Genomic DNA, 22,987 nt, shown 5'->3' on the forward strand with positions numbered 1-22,987 from the left:
GGTCCCAGGTTGGGACCTTGAATTACTGAAAAAAAGAAACAGTGAAGCTGGAAATGAAATATGAGTATTCATTTAACGGGCTATGTTCTTTTCTTTCAACAAAAGAAATACGTGGTGTGCGAGTATGAAGGGACACGGAACCTTGACGATCAGCTTTGACTGGGAGCTCGAAAGCCTGCTACAATTTATTGACCGCGAATGGGCTAGTGTAACTGGTTCGGTTTTCCTTCCCTGTAACGAAGATTTAAAAATAACAAAAACAAAGAAAGAGATCGCACAGGTACAACGCACATGCTGCAGCGAATGGAAAGTGGAGTTTTAGCGAGGCGGGTAATTAAATACCACGTACAAAACGACGGTCATGCTTGCACTCGTGTTTATTTTTCATCCTGCGCAATCAACGTACGTGAGACCTATCCTTATGCACTGCTTCGTTCGTCCTCTCTCGTAGAAAAATAGACTCTCGAGGTGGAACACTCCTACGTACACTCCCTTCATCACGTACAAACATGGTGACCGACACCGCGAAGTCCTCAACTTTATTCTCACGCAGATTATTTTTTTTTGGCGTACGCGCAGCAACGTTCACAAGATATATATATATATATATATATATATATATATATATATATATATATATATATATATATAAACGAGAAGAAAGGGGGTTAACCGAGGGACCTGATATTAATTAGTCATATAATGAGAAGCCAACAAACACTGACACCAAGTACAACATAGGGGAAATTGCATGTGCTTAATAAATGAAATAAAGTAATGATAAATTATAGGAAATTTAATTTCATCCACTTTAATTTCCTATAATTTATCATTACTTTATTTCATTTATTAAGCACATGCAATTTCCCCTATGTCGTACTTGGTGTCAGTGTTTGTTGGCTTCTCATTATATGACTATATATATATATATATATATATATATATATATATATATATATATGTATAATAAACGAGAAGAAAGGGAGTTAACTGAGGGGCCCGATTTTTATTAGTCATATCATAAGAATCCAACAAACATTAACACCAAGGACAACATAGGGGAAATTACTTGTGCATAATAAATGAAATAGAGAAACGATAACCTAATGGAAATTAAAGTGGATGAAAAAACAAATTGCCGCAGGTGGGAACCGAATGCGAAGGTTATGGGTTCGGTTCCCACCTGCGGCAAGTTGTTTTTTCATCCACTTTAATTTCCATTAGGTTATCGTTTCTCTATTTCATTTATTATGCACAAGTAATTTCCCCTATGTTGTCCTTGGTGTCAATGCTTGTTGGCTTCTTATGATATGACTATATATATATATATATATATATATATATATATATATATATATAATGAGAAGCCAACAAACACTGACACCAAGTTCAACATAGGGGAAATTGCATGTGCTTAATAAATGAAATCAAGTAATGATAAGTTAATGGAAATTAAAGTGGATGAAAAAACAACTTGCCGCAGGTGGGAACCGAACCCACAACCTTCGCATGTCGCGTGCGATGCTCTACCAATTGAGCTACCGCGGCGGCGTTTCCCCATCCACTTTCTTGGGTATTTATGTGTACTAGTAGAACCCTGGGAGTGTTAGCCAGCGCCCCAACTCACAGACCTTGGCGGCGGACGTGGAACGTCTTTTTTGCCGCAGGCGTCACGAGAACGTGATCTTTTTCGGGTGAAGGCAACTGGTCAATAAACCCACATATGCTACCTGAAGACATCAATGTTGCCGGATTCGAGACCCTCGTTATATTATATTATTACTTAACGAGGGTCTCGAATCCGGCAACATTGATGTCTTCAGGTAGCATATGTGGGTTTATTGACCAGTTGCCTTCACCCGAAAAAGATCACGTTCTCGTGACGCCTGCGGCAAAAAAGACGTTCCACGTCCGCCGCCAAGGTCTGTGAGTTGGGGCGCTGGCTAACACTCCCAGGGTTCTACTAGTACACATAAATACCCAAGAAAGTGGATGGGGAAACGCCGCCGCGGTAGCTCAATTGGTAGAGCATCGCACGCGACATGCGAAGGTTGTGGGTTCGGTTCCCACCTGCGGCAAGTTGTTTTTTCATCCACTTTAATTTCCATTAACTTATCATTATTTGATTTCATTTATTAAGCACATGCAATTTCCCCTATGTTGAACTTGGTGTCAGTGTTTGTTGGCTTCTCATTATATGACTAATAATTATCGGGTCCCTCGGTTAACCCCCTTTCTTCTCGTTTATATATATATATATATATATATATATATATATATATATATATATATATATATATATATATATATATATATATATATATATGCCGCAATGCGAACACTGAGTCGGGCGTAAGCACAGTTGTGAGACGCCTCCTCTGCGATGTATCGGGGACGAAGGCGACCGGTGGTGCTTGTCGAGTGAACATTCGTGAGGAGTGTTGCATGACAGAGAGAAGGGTGACGTGTGGCTTCACAACTTGAAAGATTCCGTGTTTCCCGCGTAAAATCGGTGCATATATCCCATTCTGGAGAACTGGCTATAAGAATGGGCACACTCCAGTGGCGCATATACCCGTTTGCTACACAGAAGACAACAAAATCGAAGCAGCCGTTTAATGGAAGGGCCTATTACATTAGGAAGCCGGGAGGGGGAGTCGGCAGAAAAAGAAAAGCCTGGCTTTAAAATCTACGTTTTAAGCGACCCGCTCGGCTTGAGCTTCTTTGTCAGTGCTGCATTTGTGGTCAACTGCGGCTCGTAAGTTCGTCTCGGCAAGCGAAAGAATGCTTGTTCTTGGAACTAAGCTTCCATAATAGCCCATCCCCGCTTCGCAGTCCCCCATTCGTTCCAACCCCACGCTTCTCTCTAACGACTAGGTCGAACGGGCTGGCCTAGCTGATAAAATAATAATAATCCGTCCTTTGTTGCAGAACAATAGACGTCGGAGCAGAGCTCACACCTACACTCACAGGCACGCAAGGATGTACAGAACGACATAGTTTACGGCTTCTACGAAAGGTAGGCAGAACAGACGATTTCCTCCGCTGGTTAATTGTAATACGACGTGCCCCTCTCGTTGTTCCCAGGTTACGACACCGTCTATTCTATATACGGTCGGACGGGTACAAGATTCATTCATGACAGCCCACAAAACAATGGGCATCGAGAAAAGAAAAAAAGTTCATTCTCGATTCCCGTCGAACGCACGGTGCACACAATTAGGTTCGCGCGAGCGCGACGTGGGATGTGCGAAACAGAGAGGAACTCTTCCCCACTGCTTGCCACTGTGTGCGACTGCGGAAGTGGCTGGGTGTAACAATGGCGTTCTCGTTAAAACAGGCGGAGGGAGAAGGAAGGTCGAGGGAGAGGGGGAAAGTGACTGCGTTGCTCGAGAGAGAACGAGCTGGGACTGCGACGGTGTCGTGCGAGTTCGCGTAAGAAACAAAAAAGAAAACAAAGAAAGAAAACGTGAAAAGGACGACGTCTTTCCTGGACTTGACCATCACCTTGTCGTTGAGCATGCCCTGGCTGACGTTAGGGAGATGACGTGAGTTAGTTGCGTGCAACGCTGTTTCCCTTGGCATCCGATCTGAAGCCCTACCGTATACGTACGGGGCCCCTTACATCTTTTGTGTTTCTTTTGGATGTCAAACCCAATCAGTGAACCAACTGATCAATCAATGAGTCTCAATCAATTTATCGGACTCACTCACTCACTCACTCACTCACTCACTCACTCACTCACTCACTCACTCACTCACTCACTCACTCACTCACTCACTCACTCACTCACTCACTCACTCACTCACTCACTCACTCACTCACTCACTCACTCACTCACTCACTCACTCACTCTGTCAATCGTCGGTAAGTCAGATGCGTCATGCAGTTCTTTAATGCGTTCGCATTTTTCAGATACTTCACGCACTTTCCAAGCACCAACTATCTGTTTATGCTTGTATCTGTGTATGTTTATATGTAACCATATTCCCGCATACCTGGGACACTGGGTATTCCGTGGTTGAACGGGTAGGGCATCCGGCTGCTGTGCTGAGGCAACAGGGCTCGAAGCCAGCCATCGTACCAACTTCGGTGGCTGAATGTGCGGCAAATTTAATTATGTGCCGCTGTTCAACGAACCTCTTTCATGCCGACATGGGTCATTGTAGATGCCTGGACTGGTTAGGTACTGATGTTCTGAGAAACTCTTTGACGCCGACTTGGAGCCCTGGGTATGTCACTCGGTCTGGGCTGGTCTTCAATAAACCTTTGTGACTCCAACTGGAGTCACTGGTTAGGTGGCAGTAGGTGTGTACCGCTCTTCAACGAACGCCTTTGACACAAACTTGGGTAACTATGGTCGGATAGAACTCAAGTCTGCAGTGAAGCCCCGCCCACGTCCTCATAACTGCCAGCCACTGTTCTTCCGCGAGGCTGCAGATAGTTCGTACTTCAAGCTTTACCTGTTAACTAAATAAGGCGGTAACCACAAAAATAAAGTTGTAAGCGGACGATTTCGCACGTTTTCACTCGTCTATTATAGTGTGACGGGGAAAACCTAGTTCTTTATTGAACTGAAATGAAACGCTTGCTTCGCCGCAACTACTTATTGTCAAGTTTCACTTCAGTATACGCAGTGAAGTTTCATGAGTAACATGGGGTAAGCAGTGAAATTAACTGTACCGCGGACTTTTGAAGAGTGAAATGCTCAGACTCCATGCACTTTGTCCATATCTGTTGCACACGTCATCGCTTCCGCCGTTGAAAAGACTCTCCAAGAACAGCAGACGCTCCGGGGGTATCGAGTATGGCGCCGTTTTGAAATGGTCGCATGACGACCATTTCGTCTGCTTCTGTGACCGGCTGGCGGAATAACAACGCCGCGCGGTCCGTGTGCCTTGGTTACGAACTGCTGCAGTTTTAAGTTGTATCCTACCATAGGTATGTGCCACTCGGAATGTGTCCTAACTTTCTCCGATGCTGAGCGCAATCGAGCCCACGTCACAAGGGTTCCTCAAGGACAGTAACCCAAGGCTTTGGCTGGGATGCGCCACGAATGCGCCGGGTATGTGGCCCCCTCTTCAATTAATGTTGAATTCCAATGGCGTAGTCGGAGCAGGCGACGGACTCCGCGAGCGAGCACTCGACTCTGGCGCAGAGCAACGCCTCCAGATCCCGCGAGTGGAACACAACCTGCGCCGCCGGAGCAAGGCGGAAGCGGAAGTTCTATCACCGAGTTACCCAGGATACCTTGCGTGTTGTCATTTCCTTCCGCTGTTTGCTCCCAGCACCGCCGCACCGGTCACTTGTCTCTTCAGCGCCGGTCACCTGTTGTTTCTTTAAAAGTGCGGAATGGATATCTCGCCAAGCGTGCAGCAGCTTTTGCTTCCTAGCGAGTCGTGACCGGTGGCGCCTCCCAGCAGACAAACGTGGTAAAGGAAATACATGACGCAGAGTTCCGGTCCATCCCGCCGATTTTGGCGGAGCATCTTTTTCTGCTCCACGGAGTGACTACCGCTCTGAATCCCCTCCGGCTCTATCACTGGGACACCTTACTGCCGCCCTCACTCTGCCATTGGAACAAACTTGCTCAGAAACTAGCAGAAACACTTGCTCCGACTCCGCCATTGGAATTCAACATAACCTCTCGCCCAATTGCGTCACTGAGTGTGTCCCACTCAATGTTCGGCAAGCGAGGGGGTTATTCTCAGCGTTCGCAGGCACCCGCCAAGCCGTGCTTCTTGTCTCGAAGGCCACGCGCGGACTTCTCGGCGGTGCTACTAGATGGCGCAGCATGGCAAAAAAAAAAATTCTGGCTACGCCACCGGTCGATGTGTCTTGCACGCTCACAAGCTACGTTTTGTAAATTCCAATGTGTGCCCTAAGATAATTGATCAGAAGGGTAATTAGTGTAATTATAGTAATTGTTCAATTGGGCATTTTGATTTCTTGTAGCAGTAATGGCCTCCTTCACCGAGCTCAAGGGTTAGAACTGTGGCTGTATACTGCGGAAATTTTTTTAAAAATTGGTCCTGCTAGACAACAAAAGAAAAAAACGCCTGGTATGTTTGTTGCTGCGAAGGCATTTACGTGGCGTTTTCTTGTTTTGTGGCCCAATTCCGCAAAAACAGGGCCGACCCGGTTCTGCGGCCGTATTACGTACTGTGGCCCCGTTCTGAGGTCGGCATGACGTGTGGCACAATGGAAGATTTTATGAAACGACAAAAGGGGTGGGGGGGGGGGGGGCGCCTTTTCGGCGGTTAAATGGCGGAAGAAAGGGCAGATTGCATTTCGTCGAGGTTATGTTTGCGCTACAGTTTTTTAGTTGGAAAGAATGAAACGGGGTAGAATCGCTTCGTAGTACTTTAAGCGCAGTAATAAGGTTAACGTGACTAGGACCCCGTATTACAGATATTTCAAGTTTGGAGCGTGCCAGAGTCTTGTGGAGGAGTAGACGGCGCTTTTGAAAAGTTCCTCGCTGGAAAAGTGGTGGATAAGCTTTAGCTCGGGCCCAACTCCGATGAAGCCTGTTATAATACATGCAAAACGCAAAAAAAAATGTTTTTTTGAGATGGCCACCCGGTCGATTTTAATGAAATTCGTGTCGTTTGAGAGGAAAGGCTCCAATTCTAAAGACTGCTTGGAAGCAGAGTTCTGACTTTGGGGCTGAATTGTTTACAAGGTTTTTTTTAAAAAAGGAATTGTAAGGTGAAAAGAAAAGGGAAGCCCGAAGTTTACAAATTTGTCATTCTGGATCAAAAACATATAACGCCGTTCTGTAGACTGCATACGTTAGTCCATGTAAAGCGGATAAATTTGATTTATAAGTGCACAAATTATGCTAATTTTTTACGAATTTTACGAGGGTTTTGCAAAAGTCATACTCGTATAATCACGCTCTATTTCCTAGCGGTTACACCAATTTTGTCCGCCTTAGATGTACTATTCGATGCAACTTACAGAATTGTAAACTTGACGGTTCCATTTCCTGAAAATTTGCGATTTTCGACACTTCTTTAGTAAAACACCGACGGCCTAAATCAGAACTCCGCTTCCACCAGTCACTTCACTTTAACTTTTCCATTTAAGTACAACAAATCTCTCCAAATTGGCTGCTGTGGTTGTCTAGGAAAAAAAAAACTGATTTCTCCTGTTCCATGTACTTAGATAGGATCCCTTGAGCTAAAGCTTCCTCGTAAAGTGACACCAAGGAATATTAAATCAAGCGTGAAGTGATAGATTAATGTTCGATAAGGCACAAGGCGTCAATATTATCGAGAACAGAGCTTTAGCAATCGAGAAATCGAGATCAATGCAGGACACCATTTGCGACTCCACCGGCACATTCAAGAACTATAGCCCGATGAGGTAGCGGCGACTTCCTCATTATTGTTCGATCACTAGTACCGAACCACTCGTAACAAAAATATCATTGCAGTGCTTTTTAAGATGGAAGGGAATGCTACTTATCTGCTTCGTTCGATTCTTACTAAAAAAAAATGCGTTTTCGACGTTAACCTTGACTAAGAAAGACGGGTGGTCGAAATGCTTCGTTTTCGCTCGACTGTGTGCGTCTCCCGCGCTTTCGAGTTTCGAGAGATGAGGACACCGTCTACTCGACCTCAAGAGCAACGACCTCGACGGTCCAAATGAATGTTTTCTCTCTCTCTCTCTCTCTCAGCTCGCCGACGGCTCTAAAGGGCAGATGATATGGTACGCACCGCGTATACATATAATGTCACGACTGCATCTCTAGATCTGTCAGTCCCGTCGTGGGATTAGCCAGGTGCGCGTTTTATCGCGCTTTGCTGGACCAAATAAAAGTTTATTCACTCACTCACTCACTCACTCACTCACTCACTCACTCACTCACTCACTCACTCACTCACTCACTCACTCACTCACTCACTCACTCACTCACTCACTCACTCACGCACTCACTCACTCACTCACTCTCGAAGGCGGTCGATTTGAATTGCGTTTTTGTTAGGGGTATGCGAACCTTTATAATTAAGACGTGATTTTTCTCTTAAACCGAGTCTTTTGTCGGCGCGAAACAAGCGCTGTCGGGATTTTCTGTAACGCTATTTTAACAGTCCGCGCTTACTTTAACGTTTGCCTTTATAGGGACCCTTTATAACTCCCGCTCTCCTCATATCATCCGAGATGTTGTTTCTTTCTTTCTCTCTCCCCCCCCCCCTCCCCCCTCCCACCACCGCCTCCCGAACGGCCGGAACACACGCCGAGCTATTCAGCAGCACCAGTAGCCGCGCCGCCTTTCTTCTCCCTGCTCCGGGGTCAAGACCACGAGGCCATTACAGTTAACTCTTGCGCAACACGTGGCGCTGCGTAGCGCGCTGTGGAGAGGGGGAAGGGAGAGGGGGACGACGGCGGCGCCAATCACGCTTCACCCGCGGACTCTGCGTGCAGGTGGCGCGGCCGTCGCTCCGTTTTCCGAGATCTCTCTCTCTCTCTCTCTCTCATTTTTTTTTTTAATACCGCGGCAGATGGGTTTGCGGCTCGTCGCACGTGGGGCGGCTGCTGTTAAGAGGAAGCTTTAGCTCGGGTGCTCCTGTCTGAATACATGTAAAAGGAGAACACTGCTTACACAAAGCATTTCTTACACAGAATTGGCCATGCGGAAACCCCGGAATGTGATTGTGGATTTGTAGACGAAGATATATATCACCTCCTTCTAGATTGCCCACATCACGACACACCAAGAAGCCGACTTAAATCAGCGCTAATTAAATTAGACCGCAGACCTTTCAGTTTAAGGAAACTTTTGGGCCCTTGGCCAACAACGGCCTTGCAGAAGAGTGCTTTAAAGGCACTAAAGACTTTTCTTGAAGACAGCGGCATTGCTGGACGTTATTAGCGCTTTCATTGTTCCCTTCATTTCATTGTCACTGTATATACCCATCTGTTTGTGAATTACGTTATGTTGACTGTTCTGTTGAGACTGTATGTGATAATGCATTTACACGATGTATGTATATACCACCTGCTGACTAGACAATGTGTTATTAGGGGACAATATCTTTTGTACTCTTGAGCCTTTCATCTACATAAGTGTGGAGACATTTACATTGTGTATTGTATGTACCATGTGTTCTTTACGTCATAGTCTTCCTGTGGAAACGTTGCGTGATAAGTCCTGGTGCTTGTGTGAAAAGACTGTTTGATATGTAACCTTGAACCCTGTACGATGTATGGCGGAACCACTCCAGAGATGAGCAGTAGCCGGCGCCTTAAATTGTGCGCCAACATCTCCTTATATCATATCAATAAAAAAAAGTCGTTTTTCTCGGCAACCACTGCACCAAACTTGGCGAAGTTTGTCGCATTTAAATGAACTTGAAATCTAGTGACTGTTTGTTTCGAATTTTTTATTTTACGTCGTCAATTTTTTATTAAAAATTGGCGAAAATCGAAAATTTTTGAGAAATCGAGACTATCCAGTTTACAACTCTGTAACTCAGCGATGAATAATGATATCGCAATTCTGTTAGTTGTATCTAATAGCACATCTACAGTGGACAAAACTGATATGTTACACATGAATGTGAAAAAATGTAGAAATACGAAAATACAGCTTTTGCAATATCCTAGCACACAACGTAACAAATTTACGTAAGATATAAAATGACGTATCAAATTTGTCCGCTTTGAATAGATGCCGTTTACAGAACCGCGATACGTGTTTTTGATGTAGAGCTATTAATTTGTAAACTTTGTGCTTCTATATTTTTCAAACATCCGAATTTTGAAAATCCTTGTAACAAAACTCAGGCCGTAAATCGAAATTCCGCATCCAGCAGTCACTGGAATTTAACTTTCTCTCTGAAATGCAACAAGTTTCATTAAAATCGGTCCGGGAGATATCTCAGAAAAACGTTTTTTACGTTTTACATCTATTTGAATGGGCCGCGTCGGAGTTGGGCCCGTGCTAAAGCTTCCTCTTAAGGCGTTTTTGTTTTCGTTTTCTCCCACATTGTCTTTTTTATGTTTATTTTTTGAGACTGAGACGGACGCGAGGATGCTTTTGTTTTCCCATTTATGCGGGAGAATCGAGGCAAGGTGTGGTCCGTGTGGAGGAGCTCTTGATTTTGTAGAATCGGCGCTGATATGTGACGTGCAAGGAACGCGCGTTTTGGTTAGTCAATACACTGCGCGTAGGCAGCAAAAGAGCTTCTTGTGTTGCTTGTTTTTAAAAGCGAAACCTTTCCTTTGCGCACTGTCTCGGAATTTCCTGACCGTGGCTGATATGGGTCGTGCTTGGCTGCTGCTGTTGTCATGCCGAATGGCTTGCACCTAAAAAATAACATAAAAAATAACAAAAATGTTGACAGTTCCTTTAGCATACGCTAAATGGGATGAAAGCAAAAGCCCGGCCACTCACGAGACGGTAATTAAGTTACTCGAAATTCTCAATGGAATGCGTCGTTACTTCGTATTGCTCGATTTTAATTAACTGTGCCTTAATTAAGAAACAAAAACAAACAAGAAAACACAATATTTTTGCGTTCATCACACACTGTTCAGTAATATATGAAACGACTGATTACCGAAGCGATTGTGCGTCTGTGAACTGTCTTCAAGTGTGTGTATATATATATATATATAACAAGTTTGTGCACATCTCTGCGTGCCTGTTAGCAGAACGCGTGCCTGCAGTTCGAACGCTGCACGCAACTGCTTGCAGTGGCTCCAACTGCATTACTGTCACTCTCCAACATTACTGTTATCGACTTGCGCAGTTGCGTGCAGTGCTCCAACTGCGGCCACGCAACTTGCGCAAGTCGATTTCTCGAAGCTATAGCGAAGGCAGAAAACCGGTGTATCGCGATAGAAGAAAAAAGAAAAGAAAGAAAGAAAGAAAGAAAGAAAGAAAGAAAGAAAGAAAGAAAGAAAGAAAGAAAGAAAGAAAGAAAGAACGATACAAGACGCCCAGAACGGGAAAGCGCCACGTCTACACAGAAGGCCGTCATCAATCATAGAGCGGACCCACGGGCCACGCCATATGGACAGACCCTAAATGCACTCCCACCAACCTGGCAGCAGCTCTGTGCTGTCACTAAAACCTTCCCTGACTCTCCTTCCTTCCTTCGTTCTCTGGCAGCAACGCTGCCCTTTCCCTTCACCCTCCCCCAACTTTCGCAGACCTCTTCGCAGAGAGAGAGAGAGTCTTGCCTTTCTTGAAGCGTGATGTTCGGCAAGGTTCAATAGGGTGCAGGCAAGGGTCACTGCCCTCGCAGAGGGAATTCCACCGAAACAAAAAGACACTGAAGTCTAGTCGTGTGCTCCTAGGCGCGGAGATCGAAGCACAAACTAGAAGCGCGGGATTAAGAGGGATTAGCAAGAAGCTTTGCTCACACGCTGGCTAGATGGTGACGTACTCATTTAGACGGAACGGAAGATTCTTGGAAGAAGAAAAAAAGGCTGCCCCGAGATGTTGTAACAAGATGAAGTCTGGAGAGATGGATCGTGACAAAACGCCTCCGCAGGAGTTTTCTTTCTTTCTTTCTTTCTTTCTTTCTTTCTTTCTTTCTTTCTTTCTTTCTTTCTTTCTTTCTTTCTTTCTTTCTTTCTTTCTTTCTTTCTTTCTTCGTTCTTTCTTTCTTTCAAGACCGGCGATTCCTCGAACCACTTCGGGTGCGCCTTATATTCAATACATGAGCTGTAGTCCTGATCGACGAAGAAATAATCGCCCCGCCGTCTTTCCACAGCTCAACACGGGCTGTTTGCAACGTGCTACGTGTATCTGTTTTCTTCTATTCCTTGTTTGTGTTTATGTTTAGGCCGGGCGCAACTGCCATTTTTTTTTTTTTGCGATCCCTCGCGCGCGCATTTGGTATACGTTGGTGAAGTGCTGCTTGGGGGCTAGTGGGTTACTCGTTGGTTTGTAGCTCGTTGTTCTATGGATGAGTGTTACTCAAACTGCGGGTCATGAATTCCCAAACGGGCCGTGAGCCTTTATTCCTGAGGCCATGCGGGCTATAACTGCGTGTACTTTCTGCTTGCTGGCGCGGAGGTGCATTTTCAGTCTCGGTGCGAACACTCTTTCAACGCCCTTCTCTTTAAAAGTCGTATAAGCATATATATCTCTCTCCCTCCCTCCCTCCTCGTCCTCCTCCTCCTCACACACACACATTATATATATATATATATATATATATATATACATATATATATATATATATATATATATATATATATATATATATATATATATATATATACATATATATATATAGTGTGTCAGGCACGTACCCAGGGGGGGGCCTGGGGGGGGCCGGGCCCCCCCCGAAATCAAGTGGCATACCCCCCCCCCCCCCCCTCCCCACCCACGCCACCACTCCTCACAGATTCCTAAAGCGCCACCATATCAACAGTGAGACTTGACAGCTGTTCATCGGTCAGCATTATGCTGCCTTTTTCACTCCTTTTAGATGGCGGTAGTTATCGGCATCTCTTGTAATGTGAAGGACTGTTTTCTCATAGATTCCGCACCCGCGCGATTAACTCGCGATGCATTCAGTTGTCACCATCTATTCAACCGTCACGCGCATAGCTGTTGCTTTTGTTAGTTCAACCTTCTTTGTTTAGGCTGATCTTGGGACCACGAGAGGGATGCGGCTGTTACTCAACTGGTCTGTACTCTCATGGAACGAGTTGCGGCCGGAGAAAACGCCAATTGCGTTTAAATTTTCCCTTTGCTTCATTATTTTCTTGAGTTACGGCTCGCCGCGATGCTGGCAGATGCCCGGAACCATATACACGTGATATGGGTTAGATAAGGTGGGAAATAAAATAATGTGAAAGAGCGTCCATCATGAAACCCTGCAATAACCCTCAAACCCATAAGCAAGATGACTGTCGCCCGTTACCGCGTCTGTTTTTCCCTAACTGTATAGAACTTTTTGTGCAAAATTGGCAACTGGAAACAAAAATCGGAAGGAGTTGAGAAATTAAGCGATATACTAAGGAAGAGAGCCAAGGCAACAACCAAACTGCAAGCAAAAGCGAATAATACAAAAGTTAAGCGTTGTTTATGAAACTATTTATGGATCAACATCTTTTTATTGAAAAAGGAAGTAGAGAAAACGCCGCCGGAAGTGGAGAACAATTACTTTTTTTGAATGATGCTTCTACAGTTATCGGTCGAACCGCCTCACGTAGCCACTTCTCTGCTGTGCTTATGTGGGTGTTTTTGTAAGCTTTCGCGGTGAGCGCAGTACGTCTAGAATCGCAGAGTCCTGCGCTCTACGCGGTTGTATGGGACTGGCGGCCGCACAGCGTTACGCAATTCGCGGAATCGTCAAAACTGATCAACAAGGCGAAAATAACTGATATTCGAAACTATAACATGAGAAGCACTGAAGAAGCCGTAAAAAATGAACGCAGCCTGAAATCAGTAAAAAAGAAACCTGGCATAGGACAAACCATGATGTACGCACTAAAAGATAAAAAGGGGAATATCATCAGCAATCTCGAAGATATAGTAAAAGCAGCGGAAAAATTCTAAGCTGACCTGAATACAGTACCAAGAGGAGTCACGATACCTCACTTGGAAACAATAATGAACAGGATACAGAAACTGCTATTTGACAGAAACCACATTTGAAACCCACAGAAACCCAGAAACCCACATTTGACAGCTTCTCCAGAGTATAAACACTTGGCATTTCCCTGGCATTGCGAATCTTGTTACACAAAGATGCTTGAGGTCTGCCTCACCAAATTACGCTGCCTCATTCCCTCCCTAAATTTCAGTTTAAACAGATCGGGTTTTGTTCCCTCTCCCCTTTGTTCTTTTTGTGAGAAAGAGGAGACGATACAGCACTTTCTTCTATCTCACCACCGTTTTGCTGCGTTAAGAAAAATCGAAGAATTGGCCTGGACTTGACAGAACCTGCAATTCTTTTGTTCGGGGCGTCCACTTTGGTATTCAGCCACAGGGATGCATGCTTCGCTGTCCAAACATTCCTTACAGAATCTAAACGAATGCCCCGCTAAATTCAATTTTTAATTACTTTTAAATTTATTATTCCTCATTCAACAGAACCTTCCTGATTTTATTTTAGCCGGCAATTCAACCCCATTCAATGCTATTCGCATAGATATTAGGAAATTTACGCTCTATATTATTTTGGAATAATCCAGCCATTTCTTGGCCAATCCCCCATCGTGGGTAGGAGCCACACGTTCCATAGGCTACAACAACAACAACAACAACAACAAAGGAACAAGAGATCAGGATTGCCAGTCGGCCACTAGAGACTGTGAAGGAGCACGTTTACCTAGGCCAATTAATCACAGGCAACCCTGATCATGAGAAGGAAATTCACAGAAGAATAAAAATAGGTTAGATCGCATACGACAGATATTGCCAGCTCCTAACTGGAAGCTTACCATTATTATTGAAAAGTAAGGTGTGCAATCAGTGCATTTTCCCAGTGCTGACATATGGGGCAGAGACTTGAGAGCAAGTTAAGGACCGCGCAAAGAGCGATCGAACAAAGATTGCTAGGCATAACGTTAAGAGAAAGAAAGAGTGGTTTGGATCAGAGAGCGAACGGGTATAGACGATATTCTAATTGACATCAAGAGGAAAAAATGTAGCTGGGCAGGTCATGTAATGCGCCGGTTAGATAACCGTTGGACCATTATGGTTACAGAATGGTTACCAAGAGAAGGAAAAGGCAATCGAGGATGACAAAAGACTAGACGGAGCGATGAAATTAGGAAATTCGCGGGGCGCTAGTTGAAATTGGTTGACGCAGGACCCGGGGTAATTGGAGATCGCATTGCAGGGAGAGGCCTTCGTCCTGCAGTAGGCATAAAACAGGCTGCTGCTGATGATGATGGTGATGATGATGATGATGGTGGTGATGATGATGATGATGGTGGAGGTGGTGGGCCCTCCCCGAAAAAAAATCCTGGGTACGTGCCTGTAGTGTGTGTATGTGTGTGTGTGTGTGTGTATAATGAAGGAGATGAAAGGGGGTTAACCGAGGGTCCCGATTTTTATTAACCATATCATGAGAAGCCAACAAGGACAACATGGGGGAAATTACTTGTACTTACTGAGTGAATTAAAGAAATGATAAATTAATGGCACTGAAAGTGGATGAAAAAAAAAACAAATTGCCGCAGATGGGGAACGGTCCCACGTCTTCGCATAATACCCGTGTCACACGGGCGTTTGGAAGGCCTTCCAACCGATAGTCAGTTGACTCAAAGGTCAAGTTCGAGCTGCTACACGGGCGGTTTCGACGGCCGCCGAGTCAATAGTCTATCGAGTCAACGGAGCACCTTACAACTCTATCGAAATCTCGATGGCCTTTGAGCAACGGAAGCGGAAAGAGTGCGAACATGCCCTCTCGTTCACAGTGTGCTCTTACTCAAGGTTAGAAAAAAAAAACAATCGGAACCAAAATGCTCTAAAAATACTATATATGAGTGTTAATAATTATTCAATAAAGTATTTTTGTCCCTTGATATGTGAGAACTGCACATACTCTCTACAACAGCGACATGCAGTGACGCGAACGTTCCCGCAGTTTCGCTACTCAACAACTTAAAAACTAAACATATATGTACGGCAATGTATAAACATTTCTTTAAATGTATAAACAAACATAAAAGAAATTATGGTGCTTTTAAGTGGTTTTAATGTTGCTTAACTTTTCGTGACATGAAAACGAAAGTAAAGATCCACAGCGCCACGCAATTTTGCGAGAAACGCCTGAACCATTCAACGGCCTTTCGAAAGTGCCGTGTAGCAGCGCGACAACTCCTTCGAGTCGACAGAGTTGTGGCATTTCGAAGGCCGTCGACTGGAAGGCCTTCCAAATGTGTCCGTGTGACGCAGGTATTACACGCGTGCGGTGCTCTACCAACTGAGCTACCGCGGCGCCACTTTCCCCATCCACTTTTCCGGGGCATTTATGTGTCACTGCTAGAACTAAGCCCCGGGGGTGTTAGCCAGCGCCACCACTCGCAAGCCTTGGCGGCGGATGTGGAACGTCCTTTCTGCCGCAGGCGTCACGAGCACGTGATCGTTTTGGGTGAAGACGTGGTATCGTTGCGAGCCGCGGTGACGCATTATAGCTATGGCGTCGTGCTACTGAGAACGAGGTCGACGACTCGACTCCCGGCTGTGGTGGGCGCATTCATATGGAAACACGAAATGCAGGAAAAAAAAAAGAGAAAAGAAATGAATGAAAGAAAGAAAAAAACTATTGTGTGCCGTACCCTGGTGCATATTAAAAAGACCTCATGGTGGTCAAAAATATAATCAGGAGGCCTCCACACTATCGCACGCCTCATAGGCTAATACCAGTGCCGCGTACACGTACAAATTACGGTAGATCTAGGCTGGATTACTGCATACCAACACTATACAACCTCTTAAAAAGTCACATTAATTTCAGTGCCCCACTCGGCACATTTAAATCGGAGGTGCGTGATTACCTGGTGAAGCAATGAATTTTTTCTCTTTTCCCCCGACTGCTACATTTCCTGCACTGTTTATGCATTCTGTGATAGTGTCCACCTTGTATGCTGCATCTGTATGAAACAAGTTCATTTCTTCTTCTTCATAATGTCTGTATGTATTCACAATTGTTCGAATTTGTGAAATCCACTGGCTGCTGCTCTCTGTAGGCCCCCAGGTCCCGTCAAGCTGTCTGCGACAGCTTTTTGCCTGTGGGCCCCCAACTAGTGTGTTGGAAATAAAGTGGATTCTGATTCTGATAAGCACGGCGACGTTTCGGGACTGGGAACCCCACAATTGAATTAATTGTACCTATTTGCTCCAACCGATTACCTGACCTTTATTTCTTTTCTTTTTTGCCTGTTTAGCTGCATTCGGCGTCACTGAAAGAAAAGAAAAAGAAAATCTGCGAGCACCCGTTCATCCTGCCAGATCACTGACACCGATCGAGGGAATGTCGTTGACAAAGCTAACGGGCGTCTTCCTTTCTTGCTTTCATGCCAGCTAAGTCCCTGAGTTACCATTAGTTCGTTTTTTTAGAAAACCTATTTGCATGCGTCGATTCACAATACCTCGTGTTCACAATACCTCGTTGCTGCAGGTGTTAGCCTGGGTCTTCGTAACGCCTGAGCTTCCTTTCGCGGCTTTACAACGTGCCCGCAGGATCACGTGACAGCCTGGTTCTCGCTTACGTGTGAAAAGATAGATTAACTGATCAACGAGTTAACCCAGAAGAAGCGACTAGTGGGTAAGCTTATCGACAAATCGGTCGGCCCTTCGTAACATCTCCGCGCCTTTCTCCTCTCCATTTGCCGAAAGGTGGTTTCCTTCTAGACAGCCCTGCAACGAGGCAAAGCATGCTTAGCAGGGGTTACGTCTCGAGGTGAAGTGACGCCGCGGCACAGGCAGAAAAAAAAAAGAAGGAAAAGAAAACAAAATTTATTGTAGCGGTTTTTGTTGCGTAGAGTGTTCTGCTAAAATTACTCCAGGGAATTTTGGTGGTGCGAGCGTTCGGCTACAGTATGAATGATGATGAGTGCGTCGATTTGTGAGGTCCTCGTGCTTCTGGCTTGAGACGACTTTGCGGATTCGTTTACTGTACGCTTTATACCCTGCCTTTACTGCCCCGAATTTTGAATGAACCGTGCTTTTCACAATGCAGAAGACAATAAGGCGCTCCGTACGTGTATAATCACGGCAGAATAGCGTGTTTGTAATGCAATTTTCGCTTTCTTTTTTTTGTTCGAAAACAAATAATTCGCAAAGTTGCAAAGCCGTTTAAATATTGAGGAACGAAGATCACGCAAATGCGTGTACTAACTCATCGGTCTCACGATGACTGAACCGCCATGCTTCCATGTCCCGTAGACACTACTAGCACTACAGTGCTAGTACTAATTACTAGTAGTAGCACTACTAGTAATTGTTGTTGGAAACGCTGTGGGTTAAGACCACGGCGGGCGGCAACGCCGTGCGTACCGGTCCGCACAGTCACGTGACGAGATGCGAGCGCTTGGTGGACACCGCTTAAATGATCGTACTGACATACCGCCTTTTCGTTTATTGCTTTATATGAAGTTGGTGGACCTCGAAATATATACATATATATATATAGATATATGTGTGTGTGTGTGTGTGTGTGTGTGTGTGTGTGTGTGTGTGTGTGCGCGCCTGGCCCACAAAAAGAACGACGACAATTAACGATCTCGGAGACAACTCCGAGCGGAAGTCCGCTGCGAGCAAAGGCGCACACGACTGCTGTAGTTGGGAGGTTGTGGGCGGGGGGGGGGGAGGAAGCGCGAGGACGTGGACTTTATTTTTTGGGGGTCTTTTGTCCGCAAAACGACTTAGCGACGCGTCGTGTCTGCGAGGCAGATTGTCCGTCACGCCTTCGTGGCTTCCCCTTTCTCTGTTTCCGGTAGCGGAAGAATACGCGCCGTCTCTCTCTCTCTCTTTCTCTAACTCTCTTTATCTAACCGTCTCTCTCTCTATCTAACTCTCTCTCTCGAACTCTCTCTCTAAGTCTCTCTCTCTCCCTAACTCTCCCTTTCTCTAACTCTCTCCCTCTCCCTAACTATCCCTCTCTCTAACTCTCTCTCCCTAACTCTCTCCTAACTCTCTCTCTTTCTAACTCTCTCTCTCTCTAACTCTGTCCAGCAGACGCCGGCGGCGGAACCGGAACGCTCAGTGGCTGGGGGTCCGTGCCGTCTGTTGCGACTGAATCTGTTTAGAAACGGGAACACTCATACACATAATGTGGGAATGCACCTCGCTCCCGTTCTCTCGTCCCCCCGTCAGCAGCGAGACTGACTGGACAGCCTGGCTCAGTTCCGGGGACGTCGACCGACAGCTTGAACTGGTGGACTGGGCGGAAAAGGCCGAGCAGGCCCAGGGCCTTACTTGAGCCCAAACCCTCAGCCACGTCCCCCTTTACCCTTCCCCCTTTCAATAAAGTTTATCACCACCACGCGTTAAAAAAAAAAAGGCGAGATAAGTGACGTACCGCGAATGTGTATAACACGTACAGTGTCGATCACACTTGTCTAGAGTGGCCCGAAGGCTGCTCCGCACTGCGCCTGCGACGCCTAGCGACAAGCCCTGGGTTCGAGATGTGTTGGCCGATAGCGCCACGCGCGTGGACGCTGCGGCATTCGCGGGCAGCCAAGATACAGGCCGCAGCATTCTAGCCGTGTCGCGCTCGCAGCTCAGCTGGCAGTGCTCGTCCAGTGATAAAAAGCCGGTGCTTGCGACCCGCAAATCACGCAGGCCTGTATCTTGGCTGCCCGCGAATGCCGCAGCGTCCACGCGCGTGGCGCTATCGGTCAACACATCTCGAACCTGATGCTTGTTGCTAGGCGGCGCAGTGCGGAGCAGCCGCCGGGCCACTCTAGACAAGTGTGATCGACACTGTACTGCAGTTTTCGTCGTGGATTGCACTCTTAAGAAATTTACAACCTTCGGGTCGCATCTTGTCCCACGAGGGTAGTCGTCGTCCGTCTTTCGGCCGCATTTCTTCTCTGCAGCGCCGCAGTGAGCCCGGTATACTTCCCAACGTCGCGAACGGCTTGTGCGTTATCAGCGTGACACAGCATTCTCGACAGGAAAGTAGCGAGCACGGCATTTTAAAGAAATTTGAGCAAACGCAAGCAAGGCAGATGACGATTGTTGTTCACTCTTAGAAATATTTACACCCTTTGGGGCTTATCTTGTCCCACAACACTCTTAAAACTGTTGCACCCTTTGGGGTGTAAATTTGTCCCACAACAATAATCGTCATCTGCCTTGCTTGCGTTTCCTTTGCTGAAAACTCGGCGCTCGCTACTTTCCTGTCGAGAATGCTGCGTCACACTGATAACGCGCATGCTGTTCGTGACTGGGAAGTACCGGGCTCGCCGCGTTAGAGAAAGGAAACGCGGGCAAGACGGATGACGATTATTGTTGTGGGACACGATAAGCCCCAAAGGGTGTAATTTTTTCTAAGAGTGAACGATAATCGTCATCTGTCTTGCCCTAGTTTCCTTTCTTGCAAGCTCGGCGCTCGCTACTTTCCTTTCGAGAAGCTGCGTCACACTGGTAACGCGCATGCCGTTCGTGACTGGGAGGTATCGGGCTCGCAGCGTTAAAGAAAGGAAACACGGACAACGCGGGCACTTGGAAGCAAAAATTGAAACAAATTTCGTCCACTAAAACGTTTCCGTTAGAGCGACAAGCATAACGGGCATGCTGGCCTATTTCCTACCTTAAGCCCACTTCCCCAGTTACTCCGGCCACGCACGTTTGTTTTTTACTAATTAATCATTTAGTGTGCCACTAAATTCTTGAGTAAAATAAAAACCGGGCACTACTTTATTGACAACACAACCCTATTAATTTAGCATACGTTTTGAGGAAACTTTGATGGTTATGTACCCGCTTTTCTGTTGATATTTATCCGCTAGTTGCCATTTCTTTCAAAAAGGGCTACACGCTTCGACAAGGGTGGCAATCTCCCTCGAGACAAGGTCGTGACCCGCAAGCACAATTGTGTCATTGGTTTTTGGCTCTTGAAAGTTTGGTGTAAACGAGCACAGGACAAGGATGAATGGTTGTTACGAACAAAAAACACAGTCCCACCTCTATCCGCTCGTTTCTTTTATAATTATCTCTTATAATTGTCGCGCAATCGAAACACACCAACCCGAGCGCACGGGCTGTTTCCGACCTCCCAAATTTCGCCTATCAAATCTGTCTACGCGCTGCTAGTGGCTCGTATAATTAATTCATCGTATAAGGCGATTTGTATACCCTATAATCGAATAGTGTGTTCCTTACGCCCAATAGGAACACTCGCAAGGGCTACAACAGCCAATAAGTTTAACTAATATCTATATGCTCAAATGCATACGCCGCGAGAAGCTACTCGCATTTTGTGCACTTTCGTGTTAATGAAATTGGCTGTAATAACAAGTTGAGCGGAGATCTTGAGTGATCGTTTAGCCGTTATCTATTAGATGTCTAAAAACTAAAAAGAAAACTGAAAAAAGTGACCACTGTGAGAATATTTGACGAAAATGAAAATTAGGACTTTCACATATTTAATGCACATCTCGAATATTTCAGTTCGGGGCCGAAAACCGAGTGAGCGTTTTCCTCCCAGGCGGCCGAAATATTTGATGGGAGTGCGATGTGCACAGAAAAACCGAAGCCTTACACCGAAGCCTTACAAAAAAAGGGTGTAAGGAGGGTGTCAGGGTGTAAATTATAGACCGATTTACACCCTTTTTTATTAAGGGTGTAAATTATTTTACAGTGTATATTCCCGCCCTGTTGCTGTTGGTGTGTCTGTTTTGTCGCAGACCCTCTACTAACTTGGTGTGGCTATGGGTCCAGGCACCTGTGTGTTCCGACTTTGTGCACAAAATAAATAATACCGAAACTATAAAATGCGCTCTGGCGGGCACTCGCCGGCGTTCACCGTTGGAAACCTTTCGAGGCACTTTAATGTCGGTGTGCGCCAAACGCTGGACAGTTATGGTGCAGTCAGCGGGCTTCCCTATTCCCTGTGTCAGTCAATATGTCTATCTCTATCCGCTGTCGGCGTCGAAGCAAATTAAACAGGCCATAATCCCGTATCGAGGCAGTGTAGTCGAATGCCTTTGTGGGTCCGCAGAGTTTCCTGCAGATATTACTAGAAGGAACGTATTTGAACTGAGATTAGGTATAGTAGCTGCATCGGAGGTGATGGAATTGGTACCTCCGTTTGCCTGCATGGTCAACGTATACTTGAGGCTTCAAACGTTCTTGTGACTTTATTTGCGGCGGCTTCATCTGGCCTTTATTGGCCTACACTTTCGAAGCTATCCGATCGATATAATTCCACACGCATTATAGGCAGTATGTAAGACTCTGCGCGCAAGCGTATAATCGTTGAGAATTGCGGCCCAAAATGGCGCTGCAATATTTTCTTGAAAAAAATCGTCGATTTGCAAATTCGCGTGGCCGTTCGAAGCCACAAGGACGGAGCTGATCGGCAAACCGTGTGATGAACACCATTTCCATGCTGGCTGAACAGCCATGACTGCAGTTTCCGGACACTATCATGTGTCGTCTGCTGGTATCAGGATATGCTCACGCACAGAGGTCTCCCCCCTCCCCCTCCGAAAAAGTAAGAAGGAAAAAGAAAAACCACTAGAGGGTGCTTTAGCTCCACTTGGAGCTAAAGCACCCTCTAGTGGTTTGACAATAGACAGTTTTAGTTTTGCGTACGTAACTATAGCGTACGCTATACGCTATTATATAGCGTACGCTAAGCAGCAGACGTTTTCTACAATTTTAGTTGGCCGGTGATAACTTCGGATCTCAGAGGCCATATGCCGTCGTTGCGGATATTTTGCGCCTGTAGCGATAGGTGGCGCAGACACCTGGAACGTTTCTTTCGTTAGGCTTCGACGCATTCGAAACGAGAAGCGATCTCGAAAACGCCACGAGGTGATCCATAATACTGTGTCGTCGAAGCGGCCTGAGACTAAGCGAAAGCCGTTTACACAGTCATTTGCTACGAACGAAGTGCATTTTACAAAAGCAACGCCAAATTCAATTCGAAGCGGGCAGCCGGGACCTCCGCCATGTTTCCCGCAAACCCCGCAAAAACGCTAACGCTAACTCGTTTGCGTTGCGTACGCCCGCTATACCCGCTATTTCGTTTAGCGTTCAGCGCATGCGCAGTGACGACCCGCTATTTTTAAGCGTACGCAATGGTATAGCGTACACTAAACTAAAACTGTCTAATATCAACAGTGGTCCTTTAAGAGAGGAAGCTTTAGCTCGGCCACCAAACCCGACGCCGCCTGTTCAGATATACGTATAAAACGCAGACATGTCTTTGTTTAGATAACCAATTTGCCGATTTTAATGAAACTTGTCGCATTGAGAGAGATAGTTAAATTGTAGTTTATCAGTGTGGTTTGCTGGGCCAGTTGGTGCATGGCGAACGTATAAGGGGTTCC

The 22,987-nt window shown here is 45.8% G+C and overlaps 1 protein-coding gene across 2 annotated transcripts in view; it reads right to left on the reverse strand.

The window, feature by feature from the left end:
• LOC135913697 (uncharacterized) overlaps window positions 1-22,987 on the reverse strand; it is a 190,351-nt gene that overhangs the window by 37,672 nt on the left and 129,692 nt on the right. The window contains exon 1 of one of the 2 annotated variants that reach the window (XM_070522930.1): window positions 10,259-10,306. The exons of the other annotated variant lie outside the window; for it this stretch is intronic. Coding sequence (XP_070379031.1) covers window positions 10,259-10,299 — 41 coding nt within the window. The 5' untranslated portion in view covers window positions 10,300-10,306. Of the gene's footprint in view, window positions 1-10,258; window positions 10,307-22,987 lie in introns of those variants that run through there. 2 annotated transcript variants of the gene reach the window in all.

The sequence above is a fragment of the Dermacentor albipictus genome, chromosome 8, assembly GCF_038994185.2.
Source record: "Dermacentor albipictus isolate Rhodes 1998 colony chromosome 8, USDA_Dalb.pri_finalv2, whole genome shotgun sequence".
Taxonomy (NCBI): domain Eukaryota; kingdom Metazoa; phylum Arthropoda; class Arachnida; order Ixodida; family Ixodidae; genus Dermacentor; species Dermacentor albipictus.